This window comes from Salvia hispanica, chromosome 1, assembly GCF_029641045.1.
Source record: "Salvia hispanica isolate PSC_SH4W2 chromosome 1, Shi_PSC_v1, whole genome shotgun sequence".
In the NCBI taxonomy this organism is placed as follows: Eukaryota; Viridiplantae; Streptophyta; class Magnoliopsida; order Lamiales; family Lamiaceae; genus Salvia; species Salvia hispanica.
Window position 1 is genome coordinate 35,364,454 of NC_142692.1, and position 14,949 is coordinate 35,379,402.

The 14,949-nt window shown below is 37.8% G+C and overlaps 3 protein-coding genes across 4 annotated transcripts; 1 reads left to right on the forward strand and 2 right to left on the reverse strand.

The window, feature by feature from the left end:
• Positions 1–2,836: 2,836 nt before the first annotated feature.
• PMI1 (plastid movement impaired1) lies at positions 2,837–5,634 on the reverse strand. The gene has a single exon (XM_048127386.2). The coding sequence runs from the start codon at positions 5,530–5,532 to the stop codon at positions 2,983–2,985; it is 2,550 nt and encodes an 849-aa protein (XP_047983343.2). The 5' UTR covers positions 5,533–5,634; the 3' UTR covers positions 2,837–2,982.
• Positions 5,635–7,330: 1,696 nt separating this feature from the next.
• Positions 7,331–8,819, forward strand: LOC125218737 (cysteine protease XCP1-like). Its single transcript, XM_048120474.2, has 4 exons — positions 7,331–7,827; positions 7,921–8,156; positions 8,237–8,377; positions 8,488–8,819. Exons 1-4 carry the CDS (start codon positions 7,359–7,361, stop codon positions 8,701–8,703), a joined length of 1,062 nt encoding a protein of 353 aa, XP_047976431.2. The 5' UTR covers positions 7,331–7,358; the 3' UTR covers positions 8,704–8,819.
• Positions 8,820–9,452: 633 nt separating this feature from the next.
• Positions 9,453–12,917, reverse strand: LOC125185208 (AT-hook motif nuclear-localized protein 10-like). 2 transcript variants are annotated; one of them, XM_048081708.2, is made up of 6 exons: positions 12,776–12,917; positions 11,730–12,298; positions 11,013–11,065; positions 10,686–10,817; positions 10,003–10,164; positions 9,453–9,931 (listed from the first exon to the last, which is right to left on the reverse strand). In XM_048081708.2, exons 2-6 carry the CDS (start codon positions 12,271–12,273, stop codon positions 9,704–9,706), a joined length of 1,119 nt encoding a protein of 372 aa, XP_047937665.2. In that variant the 5' UTR covers positions 12,274–12,298; positions 12,776–12,917; the 3' UTR covers positions 9,453–9,703. The 2 variants fall into 2 exon arrangements, with proteins under 2 accessions (XP_047937665.2, XP_088919651.1); XM_089063525.1 differs by lacking the exon at positions 12,776–12,917 and adding an exon at positions 12,387–12,569.
• Positions 12,918–14,949: the final 2,032 nt, after the last annotated feature.

Genomic DNA, 14,949 nt, shown 5'->3' on the forward strand with positions numbered 1-14,949 from the left:
TCACGAGTTGTATTGTGACTGATGATTATTCCTTTTTGTTTAATGTTTTTTATTAACTCTGTTGTTTTTTTTAGTATTACTGTTTTGATTGATTTTCTTAGTCGTTTCTGGATAAATGTAGAAACTAGTCTCTTTCATTTCCACTTCAATTTTGGGTAAATTGTTTGGGAAAAATACCAAATTTGATCAATTTCAAAAATGATCTAAGTGGTATAATAATTTTGATATATTTTTTAATCGTAACATGTCGAAATTACAGTGTGTTATGTCTGAATTTATTGATGTGATGCGTACATGTAAATAATTAAATGCGCGATTGGATATGTGTTTTACATGAAGTCGTTCTATTAGTTAAACATTTTGTTCGTATTATATTTGTCGTCTACCACATTATATTGATTTGCCTATAATATAAGATTGTGCGAAAATTGAAAAAAAAATTATTATAAGATCAAGTATTTTTAAAAGTAGCAAGTTTGATATAATCATTCATTTTAAAAGTTCTAAGATTGGTAAAAAAAATTGACCAAATTTAGTGGTTTTGTTTAATAATTTAGTGGTTCCTGATTGTTTTGTGAGATCTTGTGCCTTATCTTATGATTGATTTTTTTTCTATTGTAGTGATATTTGATTTAATTTGGGGATAGGGACAATGTTTCTTTTTCTTCATATTCTTTTCTATACTCTACGCGGTTCAAGAAAATAATTAAGATTATATTTTTGATGATTGTGGAATATGCATAAACATATTGTTTTGATTAACAAATAATGACAGAACTTTACTTTGACTTCCATCATTTATTGATAAGTTCGACTTAAAAATATTTTATAAGTATTTTGCTTAGTATGCCATTACTGAATATAGGAAAAAACAAGTTACTATATGTAGAAATGTAGATTGAGTATGAAATAATATAAACTCATGGAGAAAAATTAATCAGTGGCAGTCTGGCACATAATAAAAAAATACTCCATCATTGTAAAATTATAACAGGCAAATAGTAATTATTTTGTATATCCATCAATCAAATATATGGAATGGACAAAGTATTATTGTATACAAAGTGGAAAATAGTGGATTTCTGTTAGAAGACATCATTATGCAATACCGATATAAAAGTATTAGTTCAGTCATAAATCATAATGATCTTGATATATAATTATTAAACTACGATGGTGTGATTTAATCAACACCACTCATCATAAGTAGCTTGAATAATTCTGCTTGTACGAAATAGAGGGTTTAATTAAATGAAATTAATAGAGTTTAACATCATTTATATATGAAATTGGTCACTTTTTCACACCAATCTTCGAATGTTTTCAATATTTTGTTGATGAGCACAAAGAAAATATTAATGCACTCGACGATATTTGTGGATATACTATTAAATATCAATATATTATTGTAAATTGTACTAAGTTTTATTCTTTTTTAATTTTTTGCCGCTTTGACTTCTTTGTCCGATCTGTTACGGTCCACTATAAATTATGACATTTCAAATTTCAAATTTCAATATCTAATTATTACTATTATATACTGTTTTAAAAAATACTATCCAGTAAAGAAAGAATATGCTTCATTGCCACTTCAAATCGAGTGTATACATAAACAATTGTGTCTTTTTCTAAAGTCGAATATAAAAATTATTTAAGTTGGTAGTGACATGTACTATATTATAGGAGAATACATTGGAGTATAATTTAAAGTAATGTATAGATAAAATACTTAATAAAATATAAAAAGGATATCGTTTGCATTAAAAAACCTGTCATTGTCACATGGTAAACTTTGTTTTTTTTAGATAAGTCTTCAAGCTTGCATTTTAGTCCACAACTGATTTGACAACTTTGATAGTCTAAATACATATTTTTATTTATTTCATTATTAAAATGCCATATTGCTGTATTAAAATGTACTGTATATTTTTTAAATTTCTATTAGTATAAGACAAATACTACTATGTTAATATTTTTTTTTTTAATAACAAGAACCGGGCGTCGCCCTAAAGTTCAAACACAGTTCTTATATTGGGCATATACGACCGTGGGTAATCCCCATCTGATCATTCAGCAAAAAATTCATCGTCTCAATCGCTGCCTCGTCAAACACGACTTTGTTAATTTTTTTCGTTGAGTGTATCAAAGAGAGATGTGATCAATGGACTGTTGTCACTGTACAAGCCCATGGGCCTAATCTCATAAAAATATAACAATTGGGCCTGATAAAAACCCTACAACGACAATATTGTTTGAATGGAGTAGATTCGATTTGTCTTGCCTATAATAGAATTAACATTCATTAAATTTAATAAATAAATTGCGTTAGATTGTAATTTTTAAGTCTAAGGGAGATATGTATTCATTAGAACAATTTTAAAATGTTTTATTGAGTAACTGAAACGAGAACAAGGGATCGATAAAACCCTAGTGATATTCTCTTCGTTTAAAAAGGTTCAATCCTCTAAAATTAATTAATGATAGGAGAAATGGATCAATTGAAATAAAAATACGAGATCGAAACATGATAACAATGCAATAGTCAATATAATGCACAACATCAAACTAATATCTTGTTGCATTATCATACTTTTAATGCCTTTCCAATATAATATTCTCTATAAAATGCTATAATAAATTAGAAATCATTCATCCACAATCCCTCAGCAAAATGTGCAGCAGAATTCACAGTTTGCATGCAAATTGTGAATAAGTTATTGAGCAAAAACATAACATTAGCAATCTTATCCACTTTCAAAAACCTAAAACAAAAAAACATAGTAGTAGCAAAATTATCTTCCTATAGAAATGCAACTTATAACAAAACTATACTATAAAAACAGAACCAGCAATCCTTCTTGTATACAGAAGCAAATTATTCCAAATTTCCAAAAAAATAGTAGTAAAAGTTACTATAAGACCAAACACTATATAAATTGAAATCCAACCTAACACAAACAAAATACAACAAACTCACATCCCTCACTTTGTGTTGAACTTCACATCAGGATTCCTAATAGCCTTGAGCCACATATCAGCCATGATCCGCGACGACACGCTCCACAGCGCGTCCGGCCCCTTTGCACCCCCTCGTCTCCCCTTCTTCCCGGCCTTCCCCATCCCATACGCCACGAGCCACTGCAGCGCCGTGAGCCTCTGCTTCTCCGTATCCCACCCCACCCTCGCCCCTCCGCTCCTCACCTTCATCCCCCCAACTTGCAAACTCGACACCTTATACTTCCTCTCCCCATCCTCGTTGGTGTCGTTGGTGCACGCCTCAGCGTGCACCAACACCACCATAGGCCCCCCGACCCCCTCAAACTGCCTGATGGGGTCGCGGAGCTGCACCAAAACCGCCACCGTGATCGCCTCGGACTCCATACCCCCCCCAATCCACTCCTCCACCGCGACGGCCGAATCAAAAACACCACCATCACTAAGCGGCGAAACCTCAAAAGGCGCCTCGTCCTTAACGACCTCCGCTTGGATTTTAAGCGCCTCCACGGCCATATCCTCGATCTTCTGCAAACAAAACCCGAGAAGATAATCGACCGTCACCCCTTCCTCGCTCACATTCCAAATGCCGCTCGACACCCTCTCCCTCCTCCCGCTGCTCGCCATCGCGGCCATGGACTTCACGGCCGCGATGGTCCGCGCAGCGCTGGACGAGGCGCCCTCCTTGCTCCTCCCCTGTATGATCGCGCTCGCGATCCCCTCAAACGCCACCTGCTCGGCCGTCTTCCCACACAGCTCGTCCAGCGCCATCGACGACAGCAGCCTACTACACAGCCCCTCAAGGCCTAATGCAGCCATCTTCTGAAACACCTCAAATCCTCCCTTCTCTGACTGAATCACCACTGGCTTAGACACCTGCATTGCTAGCTTCGGCGTCTCCTTCCTCCCGACAACCACGTTGAACGGATTCGCAGACGCGAGATACCCCCCGTTTCGCGTCTGCACAACGCAGCCGAGCCCCTTGCCTAAATCCGGCAAGAAAACCTCTGCCTCTTTTCCCTCCTCGTCCTCGTACGCGTCTTCCAGCTGCAGAGCCTGCATCCGAGCATCCTCGTATTTGGACTCGTTGTCGTCGTCGTCATTGTCATCACCACCACCACCTTCAAGCATTGAGAGAAACTCTCTTGTCACTTTATCCTCATCTGCATCCAGGGATTGTGATCCTGTCTCCTCATCCAATTTGAGTGCTTTCTCATCTCCCATCAATGATTCAAGCGCCTTGATCTGCTGAGCTATGGAGTCAAGCTCATTCAATCTTGTGAGATGGGATTGATCCTGGACAACAACTTCCTTAACAACCTCACTTGAAACTGATCTTTTGTCTGAACTCTCACTCTGCTCTTCCTCATCTTGGATCTCAACTCCCTTATCCTCCACCTCAAAATCAATGATTTCGATATCGTTGTTGTTGTCATTGTTGTCTGTTTTAGTAGCTGCCTCCAGCAGGGGTGTGGCTTGAGGAGCCGGCTCGTCAAGATTCAGGTCGTCCATAGGGAGGTCTTCCGAGCCGGCTCCTAATTGGGAGAGTCCTCGACTAGTCATCCTTGGGCTAGGCACGCTGAAGGATGACTTGGACTGCTTCCGGGCAAAAGAAGGCGAGTGGGTCCGGGCTTTCCCGGACTTCTGGCCTTCTGCCTGGGAGTAAATACCAACGCCTCCATCTTTTTCCATGATTTGGAAGCCTAGCTTCAAAACTAGCTCACCACCTTTAGCCTTTCCTGAAAGGCTGAAGTTGGTGTCCCATTGCCGGATTCTTGTCCCTTGGAAGCTTTTTTCAATGGATTCTTGAATCAAGCCACTCAGGTCAACTGTTTTCCTGCCGAAGTCCAGCTCGCCGGCGTCGACCGCGGCCATGTAGATCAAGAACGGCCGCGGCTCGAACTTCATGTGAGCCCCGCTTCCCGCCGGGCTGTAGTAGACGTGGCTGCGGATGAAGAGGGTCTCCTCGAAATCCGCGGCGCCCTGGGACACTCTGGAGGGCATGGTCTGGACCCCACCCTCTCTGCTGTCCTTTTTGCGGACGCAGACGCAGAGGCGGAGCCCGTTCATCGAGGCCGGGAGGCCCTGGGCCGCCACGACCTCGACGGAGAATAGGCAGCTCAGCTTCTGCATGCCTATGTGAGTTAGTGCTCTTATAGGCTTCCACTTCCAAATGCCTTTTTTCTCGGGAGTAGTAGTGGCAGCAGTTGCAGTGGGAGTTTCGTCGCTAAATAGGCTCTTTTGGGACTTGATGGGGTCTTTGGGGCGGATGTCCTCCGTGTCCATCTTTGACCGAGACCGCCACGGGGACAGGGACATCCGCCTCGACCGGGGTTTGGGGTTGAGGTCTTCTTTGTCCGGTCCAGTCTCGCCAGACGAGATTGGAGGGACGACGGACTCCCTGGGGAGGACTAGGGAGGCGGTTCTCCGTGTTGTTGTGGATGACATGTGGGATTGGTATAGGGAGTCGCTCAGGTCCTCCAGTTCCTGGAGGATCTGAGTGTTGGACTTTCTCGAAGTTGGATAGTTTGCTGCCATGATTCGATCTGAGATTTCTTGTTCTTCTGCTTTTTCTAAAAGGAAAAATGGTTGGTTTGTTTGTGAGAATTTATGGCTTTGTGTTTTGTTTTTTGGGTTGGAAAAGATGTGTGGAGGTGTGATGATAAGTTGATGGTTGTTTGTGAGCCAGAAATTGGCTTTGGTTGTTTGTGTGAAGGATAAGGGTTCAACGTTGACATGTTGTGTTTCTCACATGCTTTGGAATTTACTAGATGACAGAATTTGGAAGTGGAAAGAATAGACAGAATTTATTGTATTTCATTTCTTTCTTTAGTTAGTTTTATTTTGCTATCTACTTCTGGCAAAACCAATAATGATACTAGGATTGTGAATTTTAGTAGGAAAAGAGGAGCATTAGACATAGGAAGAATATTTCTTTAATTGTAATTGGCGCGTGACAATATATCCAGACCTCTAAATTTATCCTTGTGAGATTATTGGAAATTAGATTGGCATTATTACAAAAGAAAATTTGTGATATTTTGCTCATAATTCATATACTTTTATCTCCAAATGAATGAAACCCTATTTATAATTATATGGAACACTTTCCAATTCTAAAGGTAGAAACACACGGATTTATAGGATCTATAAATGCGGCCAACTTGTAAATATATAATCTCCAGACTTCATTAATTTTACCAAAAAAAAAATATAAGACCTCAAATTAAATTTCAAAGTCAAGAAAATGGAAGGACAAGTTCAGCTGAGGAGAGAAAATCACGAACATGAACATGAACATGATCACGAGCATGAAAGAGTGATCGAAATGAAGGATTTGCCATTAGAAAGCAGCCCTCACCTAAAGTGTACAGATTTGGAGAACTACAAAATGATGTTAGGTTACACCACTGCCGCCGCGGTGGCCCAAGGCCAACTCTCCCACCAAGAAGATGGCGCCGCCTCCACCGGCGATGGTGGCGGAAGCCATATTTCACAAATAGAAGCTGATGCTATTGAAAGGAAAATGAAGTGATTGATAAAAAAAAAAACTTATTGATGTATGCTTAATTTATATTTATGTATGATTTTTTTGTATATATTATTGATGCTTGATGTTTTATTATAATACTGATATATAGAGTAATATTTTTCAGAGTAGTAATGATATACTTTCTCTGTTCCATCATAATTAAGTTATTTTTAGTAAGAGGATTAATGGATGAGTGTTTAGTGAATTAAGCGGAGACAAAAATAAATACACGGAGAATAAAATAAGAGACAAAACAAAAAAGATCATTGGAAGAAAAAAAGTAAAGAAAGAGAAAAAAAAATTAGAGCGAAAGTAAAATCGGATAGAGAATAAAATAAAATGGTTTACATGTATTGATTTTACTATTAAAATGACACAATTACGTAGCGCAGTACCTAAATTGCAGCTTTATTGATTTTACTATTAAAATGACACAATTACGTAGCGCAGTACCTAAATTGCAGCTTTATCACTTTTCTTCCCTCTCGTCACATTGTCTCTCCGGGAAGAAGATTCCGTCCAACCTCTACGAAATCTCAAAATACCTAAAATTACTAATTAAAATTAACTTTGCTTACCAAATCATAGCATCAGGTGTTTCATCAGATGATTATTGATCAAAGCATAGAATTTCACACATGCTTTGATTGAAAGCCTGTTCATATAGAATTAACCTTAAAGTCTCGGTATAGTCAGCCAACATTTTTTTTATACTTTCTTACTTCAATCAAAAGCAATATGTAATAAAATATACTTATTTTACATGTATAAATATCTCAAGAATCTCCATTGTTTCTCATCATCTTCTCATTCCAATTCTAGCATACAAAACATGGCTATTTCTCTAAGTTCCAAGCTATTTATTCTAGCCGCTTTCGTGCTATTCTATGCCGGCACCACAGCCTGTGCACGTGAGCTCTCGATCGTGGGCTATGAGCCTGAAGATCTCACGTGCATCGACAAACTCATCAATCTTTTCGAATCTTGGCTCGATAAGCATGGCAAGATTTACAAAAGCATTGAAGAGAAGTTGCATAGGTTCGAGATATTTAAGGATAATTTGCACCACATTGATGAGAGGAATAAGGTTGTTAGCAACTATTGGCTAGGGTTGAACGAGTTTTCGGATTTGAGCCATGATGAGTTCAAGAAAATGTTTTTAGGTCTCAAATCCGACCAAATTCCCAAGAGGGACACGTCTCTTGAGAATTTTAAGTATAGGGATTTCGTGGATTTGCCTAAATCCGTGGATTGGAGGAAGAAAGGAGCCGTCACACGGGTCAAGAACCAGGGTCAATGTGGTAAGTTCATAACATTTATTAATTACTTTGTGTGATAATTTAAATTTGATTTATTTCGTAATAATTCAAATACTCAATCATAATGCAATGCAGGAAGTTGTTGGGCGTTTTCGACTGTGGCTGCAGTAGAAGGGATCAACCAAATTGTGACGGGAAACTTAACCGAGTTGTCTGAGCAAGAGCTCATCGACTGTGACACGGCTTACAACAATGGTTGCAACGGAGGCCTAATGGACTATGCGTTTGCTTTCATTGTCTCCAACAACGGCCTACATAAGGAAGACGACTACCCTTACCTCATGGAGGAAGGCACTTGCCAAGAAAGCAGAGTAAGTTTTGACCTATTTATCAACAGTTAGAATGTTATTTTGGACCCATTCCTAAGCTACCTAGTTACATTTCAATTTAGGATGAGGCGGAAGTTGTGACGATCGATGGCTACCATGACGTGCCAAGAAATGACGAAACTAGCTTCTTGAAAGCTCTTGCAAACCAACCCCTAAGCGTGGCCATCGATGCTTCTGGGAGAGATTTCCAGTTCTACCACGGGGTAAGTATTTTTCAATTGTATAAGTCGTTATTAAGAAAAAAAAAAAAAAAAGATTGATATGCTTAGTAATCAGTTGATCAAAGTAAACGGGGTGCCTCGATTTTTTGCAGGGCGTGTTTGACGGGCATTGTGGGACAGATCTCGATCACGGAGTCGCGGCCGTTGGATATGGCACGAGCAAAGGATTGGACTATGTGATAGTGAAGAATTCTTGGGGGGAGAAATGGGGTGAGAAAGGATTTATAAGGATGAAGAGAAACAATGGGAAGCCAGAAGGGATGTGTGGAATCAATAAAATGGCCTCATTCCCAACCAAAAGCAAGTGATATATCGATTGAAATTTTTTTCCGAGTATTGTTGTTGTTGTTTTCTTCCTTTTCTCATTATCATTGATGTTATTGTTGTTGTGATGTTCAATGAATAAAACTAGTTGATTGGAAAAGTGTTTGTTTTTTAGTTTTACGTGACATATTACAAGAGAAAACTGCGTAATTAGCTACGATGATGAAATGATTGCTTTTAGCAATATCGCCTTTTATATAGGATAAATTTATTAAAAAAAAAATTCAATTAAATTCTAGTTTATCTCACAATATTCATGATCGAATTTTTTCTTAATTATCTCATGATGAAATTTTTTTGTTGAAATTATATGTTATACGATAGCAGGAAAATCATAATGAATTTCATCACTAGTGAGTTAAACAATATTACACGTTTTTGTACTAAAATTTTCACAATTTTTAATAAAATTTTTGGCGAATTGCCCTTTCATATATAATCATAATATTACACCAGTATGTATATTTACTATGGATTGTTATTTTATAGTTAAATCCAGATAACAATTAAGTGTGACAATTTCAAGGAGAGTCGACAATGAATCACCAATTAATTTTGGCTCTGCACTTGAATTGGAAATTTACTTCTAAATATACCAACTTCCTTTCTCACAAAAAGCAATTACCTTCAAAATTAATGTTTAGATGGATGTCTTAAATATTTACAGAACTAAACTTCAACTACGTGAAAAATCGATGAAAGTTTGTGTATTTCAACGAAAGACGAGCACGTATTTGTGACCAAATTAAGAAGAAGATTAAACTAGGAGCCGACTAAGAAGCGTTTTTACAACAACAAATGAAAATCAAGAATCATCAGTTGGGTAAGAACTAAGAAGTAAGAACCTAGCTGCTCTACTGCAATGCATTGCGAAAAACTAAATAAGGAATCCCATGTTTCAGTCTCTATCAGGAAATAATATTACACCAAATCTAATGTCACATAATCTCCAGACTCTTTATGGAAGAAGCATTTTGCAACTACTTATTTCCATGGAATACCTGACATGCCCTGTGTGATGTTGTACGCGCCCGAGCTCAAATTCAGCGGACTTGCCGCTCCACCTGAGGATTCGCTGGGAGTCCCTCGTGATGGCGAGCTGCTACCACCAGCACCGACTTGGCCTTGGTTCAGTCTTGGAGCTGATGAAGGCTCCACGTAGTTTGTCGGGGCTTGCCTCTGAGTGTCGGGCATGAAGCTTCCCACTATAATCTGGAGACCAAGTTTCTTTAAATTTATAAAGTATAGTAATGGAAGCACTTTTTCCGGGTAAGCAGACTGACCTGAGCAGGGGATGCTGCAACCAGTAAACCAGCGACACAGCCACCCATAATGCTTCCGTCAGGATGAGCTAAAGTAACACTCAACCCACCAGTTCTACTTTTCTGACCGGCAACTTCAGTCAGTATGAATGATCCAGAGAGGGATAAAATCTCAAACCGACCCTACGAAGATTGAGTAAGAAAAATTAAACCAAGAACAGAACAGCAAATGCTTATTCAAGATGAGGAGTTACATAATGATGTAAATGTAACAGCCATGGAAAAAGTTCAAGCAGAACGGTTATGATGGCGTCTAAATGAAGTGTGAACTAATTTGGACAACTTTTCCCCCTGATTTGATTATAAACCAGGAAATTAGATAATATACCTCAATAAGAACATTTATTTAAAAAAACGTCTAAAAAGTAGTGAGAGTCTAATCTAGATTTGCACAACCGGATGAAGCATCAGAGACTCATTCAGATAATGTTGGTGTTTTATAAACCAATTATAGATGCTAAAAAGTAAATCCATGCGAAGAAATTTAAGTCATTCATTTCACATGATTAAAGATACCTTTAGGAAGCAGTGGATATATTTTGAATTTGAAATAGAAATTCAAGGACCGAAATCCTTAAAATGAAACATCCAGAAGAATATGGAATGCAGATCACATAAATATGGAAAAGAAAGAAAAGTAATACCTCGAAGGTGGCAGTTCCACCAGATGATGTTTGCTGAACAAGTGTTACCATAGATACGGTCCCGTTGGCAGAGAGAACACAAACTCCCCTTGGTCCATTCTGGCAAATGGCCATTATCTTCGAAGCAATGTCCTGTAACAAGTAATGCTCAAGTTCAGTACTATTTTGAAATGATCTATTTCAATCCATTCTGCTCGACTTCCAGAACCACAAAGGGATATAACAGTTTAGTTTAATTGACCAACTTTGATTGGAAACAATGAAGCTATAAAGAGGGAAAGGATTCTCAAGAAAACAAATCAATAAATCAGAAAGAAAATATTTAACCTCTCCAGCAGTCACATTGAGAACATGTGGTACGAAACTGATACCGGTTGATCCTGTAAGCAGAACTTCAGTCAGCAGTTAACAAAGTGACAATATGAATAAGAACTACAACGCAAATAGGAAAATAATAAATAATGCTCCAATAGAAAACAAATGGAAACATCACCCCCAATAAGACAACAGAACTACATTGCCTGTTCCCAGTTACAATAAGATCTTCACTAAGCATGTCTGATAAGTAAAAATGCAGAACGATTCGGCAACAATACAGAAAGCTAGAATAATTCAATACAGACACAACAGAATAATTATAAGATTGAAAGAAAGATTCTAGCTGGAACACAGGGGCATGCTGGTAAAATTCCCTAAACTTAAAATCTTAGATCCTGGATTTTGGTTGCAGTTTTAGATTCAGCAAATCGAGAGTGATTACTACTATAATCTATGTATTCTACCAAATATAAACTGAAAGAAGAAAAACACAATAAATATCAGAGCCACAAATAAGTTAGGATGTGGTCCAAGCATGTAATCAGAATCTATCATATAATATAATTGGTAAATATAAATAATATATACACACATATAGAAAACATGCTCCCACATGGTGACAGTCATACCCAAGAATTTTTCTATACAAAATAAATATTTTATTGAAAAGATGATAACTTTTTCACTAACAACATTTATAAATAACAGAAACTAGGTCCAAATTACCTAAAGCTTGGCCGTGCTGCTTTACTTTATTCCTCGAACCACGGGGCCTGCCTCTGGACTTCTTGGCCGTGGGCGAGCCCGACCCGTCAATCCCCAGCGGCACGATCTCTGTAGATTGAGGAGCAACCACTGGAGACGAAAAATTCTGCTGCTGCTGCTGCTGCTGCTCGTGCTGCGGAATAACCGCATTAGGCGAACCCAATGGAGCGTTCATGCTGCCATCAGGACCGTACTTCCTTGGCCGGCCCCTCTTCCTCTTCTGTTCGGTGGAGGATTGACTTATCAATGCGGCGCCAGCGGGATTAGACTGAAACGGCGGTGGCGAAGAGCCCACCACTTGCCTGAATGCGCCGCCGTCGGAGTTCATAAACGACATGTGCATTTGCTGGTCCAGCTGCGGCTGCGAAGTCGCCGGGTTCATCACCAGCGACGGCGGCGAGCTCATGCTGAATTGCTCCCGATTGGCCATCGACGGCGGCGAGCTCATGCTGAACGGCTCCCGATTTGCCATCGCCGGCGGCGTCGGTTCAAATGATGCAGACATTTTTAGCCCTAATTCCCAAAATTAACTGAGGAATACAATTGCAAATCATCATTATTAGATGCTGAAGTAGATGTTGAAGGAAACTGCTTTAAATTAAAGCTCGAAACCCTAACCATTGCCATTTCCAGCAATTACATTCAATTGAAATTAAAGCACAGGAGCAGTAAATTTTCAAATCAATAAAGCAATTTGTTGGGAAAAACAAGAAAAAAAGGTCAAATTTAGAAACGCGAAACTGAAATTTGAAAAAAGAAACACAGTGAAACAAGTTGAGAAAAAACGGAAACAGCTTTTTAGATATAAAACCTCCGAAATTCAGCAGAATTCACCAAACTCACAAACGGATCGAGCAAAAATACCAAAAAACTATCAAAATTACACCTCGGCAAACAGAAACACTTCCTCAAATTTCGAAATTTTCGACGAATAAAATAGCACCTAGAAAATGAGACAAAATTCAGAAAAAATCAAGAAAATTAGAGAAAAATCACCAATATCTTACCAGGAAATTTTGAAATTTTTCAGCGGCAACGGAAAAATAACAAGAGCTGAAACAAGGCTGCAACGAATTTCCCAGAAATTGTAAGTAGAGAAATAAATTAGGGTTTTTGCAGAGAAAAGCTTTTCGTAAATAAATGCGCTTAAATAATATTTTCTTCGAAAAAAATAAAGGAAAGGAAAATCATCATTACGGTGTCGTTTTAACCTTTTACCCTACACCTAACATTTTGTTTGAATCTAACGCGCCAGGAGCAGTGCGCCAACTTGACAGCTGGCAACTGGGCCTAGCAAGTAAGTCCGGATTCCTACTCTCTCGCGCGTGTGGTTAAGTATATTATTTCCTTTTTTAATGGGCTAATTTTGTGGAATTTGAGTTGGATTAAACTATTAAAGAAAGTTTAAACCGAATAATCCAGCCCAATTACATAACAAGCTTACATTATATTTTTTTAAGGGGACTTACTATATTGTATGTATAAATTTTCCAGTAAATTTAGGCACTTATACAATTTAATTTAAAGTATTTAAATATTATTTGGATAATTATTTTAATCATTTTGAGTAGGCATAGCAGTGAAACAACTAGGGGTGTCGAAACGGGTAGCGGGTATTGGGAAACCCTCAACCCGATCCGCTACCCGACGACAATGTGAAACAGGGCGGGATCGGGTAGTTTGTTTAAAATTTTTGCGGGTATGGGTATACCCGTTAAACCGATAATACCCGTTATTTATAGGAATTTCAAATATTTTATTTTAGTTAATTAGTTTCAAATCAATATATACTCCCCGATGATACACTTTATTTCTAATTATTTATCCGCTACCAAATGAAGGATTGCAAGATTGGTGAAAGTGAAACTTTTATTAGTTTAGTGTCTTTATATTAAAGATTTAAAATATATAGACTTTTAGTTGAAGTTATATATATTTAGACTTTTGATGAAAGTGAATTATTTTTTATATTATATTAGACTTTTGAATGGTGATTTAATTTTAGACGTGCTTGATGTTTCTATCATATTTGCTTATTTGAAATTTGGATTTGTATTATATTTAATACATAGTCATATTATATTTAAGAGATGAGAAATCATCATACTTGTGCATACTTGTGCATAGTTAATAGTTGGAAATTATGTAAATACAACAAAGTAAAAAAAATATAAATCTAAAATCGTAGTGTAGCAACTAACAACAATCCCAAAATTCATTCTGTAATTTCAAACATGTACAAAAAATTATTGTATTAGATGACTAGCATTGATGATAAGCGAAAACTAAAAGCATAATACCGTTGAATAATATAATACACAATGCAAATTATGTGTGCAGGTTTGGGTACCCGCAACTGAGGGTTTGGGATACCCGATGCGGGTATGGGGTTACCTTTTTAACTATACGGGTCGAGATTGGGTAATATTGAAGTTTTCGGGTACGGGTACCCGCAAAATCGGATTTGAATACCTGTGGGAACCCGTTCCGACACCCCTAGAAACAACATTCTTCTCTTCTCACTTTCGACCAAAAGAAAGATTTCATCTCACTTTTCATGGTCATTTTCTAGTTCTCAATTTAATTCTTTTTCAATTAAATCACAATTCAATAAATAATTCTTTCATTTAGTAATACAACTTCATTTCAAATGCCGTATTATAAAATTTCCAAGTGTTGCTAAAAATAAGTTAAAGAAATGTTAGCCATAAAATATCACATTCTTTATCAAAATCCAATCATATAATTCTAAACATTTAAAGATAAATAAAACAAGAAACTGGTAATATCCACGAGAAGAACATGGAAAGGTATATTGACTGGATTAGAGAAGACGTGCAGTGCGGTGTATGTTATATATGTGTCACTCGATCTAACAGGTCCAGAGGATTCGACTAGTCTTCAGAGGCTAGAAGATCATGAAACTATCAGAAAGGGATCGTTGGGTGCACTCTATTCCTTCAAAAACCTCAACCCACTATACTACAATTTAGCACAGGGAAGTAAAGGATCGATCCCACGAGGACGAAGGTGTTACGAAACTGCATTTGAGGATGTTTTGGGAAAAGGGGTTGGCTGCTGCCACGCAATTTTGTGGGTCGAGAACTTAAAACTATTGGCTCTGAGCGATAAGAAAAACTTTACTCTACCTACTGGGTCTGAAAACTGAAAACGTACGGAA

Excerpts from the sequence above, each read along its gene's own strand:
- PMI1 (XM_048127386.2), bottom strand. The coding sequence starts at position 5,532 with ATGGCAGCAAACTATCCAACTTCGAGAAAGTCCAACACTCAGATCCTC.
- LOC125218737 (XM_048120474.2), top strand. The coding sequence starts at position 7,359 with ATGGCTATTTCTCTAAGTTCCAAGCTATTTATTCTAGCCGCTTTCGTG. Across the intron at positions 8,157-8,236 it reads GCACTTGCCAAGAAAGCAGA|GATGAGGCGGAAGTTGTGAC; the intron begins GTAAGTTTTGAC and ends ATTTCAATTTAG. Across the intron at positions 8,378-8,487 it reads ATTTCCAGTTCTACCACGGG|GGCGTGTTTGACGGGCATTG; the intron begins GTAAGTATTTTT and ends GATTTTTTGCAG.
- LOC125185208 (XM_048081708.2), bottom strand. The coding sequence starts at position 12,273 with ATGTCTGCATCATTTGAACCGACGCCGCCGGCGATGGCAAATCGGGAG. Across the intron at positions 10,818-11,012 it reads TCAATGTGACTGCTGGAGAG|GACATTGCTTCGAAGATAAT; the intron begins GTTAAATATTTT and ends TACTTGTTACAG. Across the intron at positions 10,165-10,685 it reads GTGGAACTGCCACCTTCGAG|GGTCGGTTTGAGATTTTATC; the intron begins GTATTACTTTTC and ends CAATCTTCGTAG.